Below are 4,675 nucleotides of genomic sequence, written 5' to 3'. Positions count from 1 at the left end.
GATTAGCTTTGGTGATTACGCTTCGCTAAGATGAGGTTACCAGCGAGATACAAATTACCGGTACCGAAGGGTAGGTTAGGGGTACCAGGGCCTCTCCAACCAGCGTCTGTATTCGACTCCTCGCGTCTTAAGGGCCATTATACTCGTTAATGAAATCAAAGATGGCCTGGTCATAGTGAGCTTTCTAGTCGTGGCGAATTTAACGAAAGCGACGGCTCACCTGGGATGTAAAAAAAATTATTACCACGATGCGTTAAAAATGTTGTTCCAGATGATAATTATTTTCTCTGTTGCCAGTGCTAGTTAACCGTTAGGGAAAAAGAGATGATTTAATTAGTTTTTTGTTTTATTTTTGTTCGTATAACTGCTTTCATGGGGCCGTTAGTTTTACTGATTGTTAACAATGGAAGAATACCTGCCTCTGAGACAATACCTGCCTGCCTCTACCCCACCTCTGAGATAACACCTGTCTGCCTCTACCCACCTCCAAGACAACACCTGCCTGCCTCTACCCACCTCCGAGACAACACCTGCCTGCCTCTACCCCACCTCTGAGATAACACCTGCCTGCCTCTACCCACTTCTGAGACAACACCTGCCTGCCTCTACCCACTTCTGAGACAACACCTACCTGCATCTACCCCCCCCCCCCCTCGAAGACAACACCTGTCTGCCTCTAGTTCTCTTGTTGCCATTTCTAAGTTTCTCTTTATTGTTACGTACAGAGTAAACGCGGTGATAGACTCGACACGAATCGACTTGAGAATGGTCCAGGACTGACCGAAACGTCGTCGTCCCTTCACTTGCTAGTGTGTGGTCTGGTCAACAAACTAACCATGTTACATTGTATAACATGTACCTGTTGATTTATTGAAATCCTTGTTAATTTCAGAAAAGTATGTATAACGGTGAAATAATAGTGGTGCTTATTCCTTTTCTCGACTATTATATATTTGTAAAACATTTAAGTAATAGAAGAGATAAATGTATCACAGAAACAAGGAAAAAAACAAGGAGTCTCGCGAGGACACCAATGCACAATTTTTTAACAAAATAGAATGTCAAAAAAGATTAAAGTTACTGCATAGTGTGTGGACACCGAAAGCTTACTTCTTGGCAACGAACCTTCGTTAGTGGCTAAATTCGTTGAATTTCAAATGAAATTGTATGCCCGCGCGCACACACACACACACACACACACACACACACACACACACACACACACACACACACACACACACACACACACAAGGGGGGCCTGGTAGCCTAGTGGATAGCGCGCAGGACTCGTAATTATGTGGCGCGGGTTCGATTCCCGCACCAGGCAGAAACAAATGGGCAAAGTTTCTTTCACCCTGAATGCCCCTGTTACCTAGCAGTAAATAGGTACCTGGGAGTTAGCTGTCACGGGCTGCTTCCTGGTGTGTGTGTGTGTGTGTGTGGTGTGAAAAAAATAGTAGTTAGTAAACAGTTGATTGACAGTTGAGAGGCGGGCCGAAAGAGCAAAGCTCAACCCCCGCAAACACAACTAGGTGAATACACACACACACACACACACACACACACACACACACACACACACACACACACAGACACACACACACACACACACACACACACACACACACACACACACACACACACACACACACACACAGGCGAAGAAAAGTTGTGGAAATTAAAAATACATTACAGGCCATGAACGTATGTGGGTGTCCGCTTTACAGACAGTGTGTTTGAAAGAGACATACACGTGCAAAACATAATAAAATGTTAGAAGTAATGTATATGAGAATATAACAGCATTACCAAGGTGTAATGAATATCGGAATATACCAGGTCTTCCAATACTGAATATCGGAATATACCAGGTCTTCCAATACTGAATATCGGAATATACCAGGTCTTCCAATACTGAATATCGGAATATACCAGGTCTTCCAATACTGAATATCGGAATATACCAGGTCTTCCAATACTGAATATCGGAATATACCAGGTCTTCCAATACTGAATATCGGAATATACCAGGTCTTCCAATACTGAATATCGGAATATACCAGGTCTTCCAATACTGAATATCGGAATATACCAGGTCTTCCAATACTGAATATCGGAATATACCAGGTCTTCCAATACTGAATATCGGAATATACCAGGTCTTCCAATACTGAATATCGGAATATACCAGGTCTTCCAATACTGAATATCGTATTACCGTAAATCAAGTCGAGTCGGGAGTGAGGTTTATATAGCTTATGAAACATTAAAATTGTTCCAAGTTCATTGAGGACGATTGAGAAAGAGTATTATTGTAATTAACGCAATACTAATATACATAAAAGTGACTGACAAGATGAATGTGAGAGAGCTGTCTCTCTCTCTCTCTCTCTCTCTCTCTCTCTCTCTCTCTCTGTCTCTGTCTCTCTGTCTCTGTCTCTCTCTCTCTCTCTCTCTCTCTCCTCTCTCTCTCTCTCTCTCTCTCTCTCTCTCTCTCTCTCTCTCTCTCTCTCTCTCTCTCTCTCTCTCTTTGTCTCTCTCTCTCTCTCTCTCTCTCTCTCTCTCTCTCTCTCTCTCTCTCTCTCTCTCTCTCTCTCTCTCTCTCTCTCTCTCTCTCTCTCTCTCCATTCTATTCCTTCCTAAAGAGACAACGCTGCCTCCAGTGATCTCCGAGAGAATCATGCGAGTCAACGCGATCTTCTGTAGTTCTCAGAGACAAATTATTCTGTGCCGGTAGCACTATATTGACTAGTGGCAACATCCTGGTATGATAAATGGCTGAGTAAAAATGCCTACAATCTCACCACACTGGACATTCATATTAAATGTAATCTACCTGTCGCAGATATGCCTCTTTATCTGCCCCCTTATTCCAGTAGCGCGTCCACCTGTGATCTCAAAAGGAAAGGCAACATAATAGTTCAATAAGCGCAGTTAATGGTATCTAAGGGGGTTGGGGGGAGGGGGGTGGGAGGGGTGAGAGTTATGAGTAATTAGTGGGTACAATAATGTAAATTTTGCCTTGTTTCCAAGTGCGTGGTGTGGGGCCATGATGGGTCCAGGAGGTAGTCAAGGATTAAGTGGTTGCTTCTTAATTATTTCTCGACTTTAATTGGTAGTTAATCTTTCTGACCTGGAGAGGAGAGTTTTATATATGGAGAATATTAGTCGAACTATGAGGTATGAGGAGGGGGGGGAACTATGAGGCATAGGGAAGAGGAACTGTGAGGTAAAATTGGTTAATAAGTTTTACAATAAAGGCCATGAAGATAACAGGTTAAGGGTCATTAAAGTTCATTCATATTAACTCATATATTCCAGTAAGTCGCCTGGTTGTCATCACTTCTTGGAGGCTGAAGAGATATCGTGACTGCTGATCAGTTTACCAGCTTTACAGTTATCACACTCAGCAGTTCCCCTGTTGGTTTACGAGCCTCGGAGCAGCGGAGGCTTCCCAGTAAGTCAACTAGGACACTACTGGTGCGTCTTATCTCCGGTTGATAGATAGTAAAGTGTTTCACCAGTAAAGCCATTAGTTGTCTCTCAGTTACTCCATCCTCGTCTGGTCCACATTGACACGTTCTAGTCCTTACCTTGAGGTTACCTTGAGGTGCTTCCGGGGCTTAGCGTCCCCGCGGCCCGGTCGTCGACCAGGCCTCCTGGTTGCTGGACTGATCAACCAGGCTGTTGGACGCGGCTGCTCGCAGCCTGACGTATGAGTCACAGCCTGGTTGATCAGGTATCCTTTAGAGGTGCTTATCCAGTTCTCTCTTCAGTCACTCACAGATAACCAACGGGTTCGATAATAATAAAGAAAATCAAACACAATAAGGCCAGGTAAATGTTCAGGAACATGCTGCTGTTGCTGTTTAAGATTCGCTACCTGGAACACAAAGTTCCAAGTAGCACGGGCTATGGTGAGCCCGTAGTAAGGAACAAACGCTCGGCCAGTACCACTGTGTAGCACTTGCAAAGGATATAAGGACAAAGATCTGGGATAGGATAGAGGAAAGGAATGGTGCGCAATCACTTGGACCTTCGGTGATCGAACGCCGACCTGCAGCAAGCAAGACCTTCGCTTACCGGAGAGTCCACGTGGTTGGGGTACCCAGTGGCGGAAAGATGGGTAAGAAGCAGCGATGCTTGATCAGGTCAGTTACAGCTCCGCTCCTGTGCCAGGCAAGTCCACTACGGGATCACCATAGCCCGTGCTACTTGGAACATTTTGTTCCCAGTAGCTGAATCTAACACAACAACATGCTTGGTCAGGTCAGCGTGGCGTGGGCCGCTGCGGGCAGCACCAGCACCAGCAGCAGCAGCACCAGCAGCAGCAGCAGCAGCACCAGTAGCAGTAGCAGCAGCAGCAGCAGCAGCAGCAGCACCAGTAGCAGCAGCAGCAGCACCAGGCATAATGGCTGACCAGACAGGGTACCAACTGACTTCGCAAGATGATGTTCGTAATATTATTTATGTGTCTAGATAACACTGTGGGCAGCTGGAAGAGTCGCCTCCAGGGGGGACTTCTCCACCCCCAGGGGGACTCTCCCACCCCCAGGGGGACTCTCCCACCCCCAGGGGGACTCTCCCACCCCCAGGGGGGACTCTTCCACCCCCAGGGGGGACTTTTCCACCCCCAGGGGGACTCTCCCACCCCCAGGGGGGACTCTTCCACCCC

The 4,675-nt window shown here is 46.2% G+C and overlaps 1 protein-coding gene across 1 annotated transcript in view; it reads left to right on the top strand.

Moving 5' to 3' along the window:
- The window catches only part of LOC138357183 (serine-rich adhesin for platelets-like), a 16,437-nt gene extending 12,018 nt beyond the window's left edge, over positions 1-4,419 (top strand). The window contains exon 3 of the mRNA XM_069313831.1: positions 4,270-4,419. Coding sequence (XP_069169932.1) covers positions 4,270-4,419 — 150 coding nt within the window. The remainder of the gene's footprint in view (positions 1-4,269) is intronic.
- The last annotated feature ends 256 nt before the right edge of the window (positions 4,420-4,675 follow it).

Source organism: Procambarus clarkii, chromosome 76 (genome assembly GCF_040958095.1).
Source record: "Procambarus clarkii isolate CNS0578487 chromosome 76, FALCON_Pclarkii_2.0, whole genome shotgun sequence".
NCBI lineage: Eukaryota > Metazoa > Arthropoda > Malacostraca > Decapoda > Cambaridae > Procambarus > Procambarus clarkii.
This window is presented reverse-complemented; position numbering and strand designations above follow the sequence as displayed.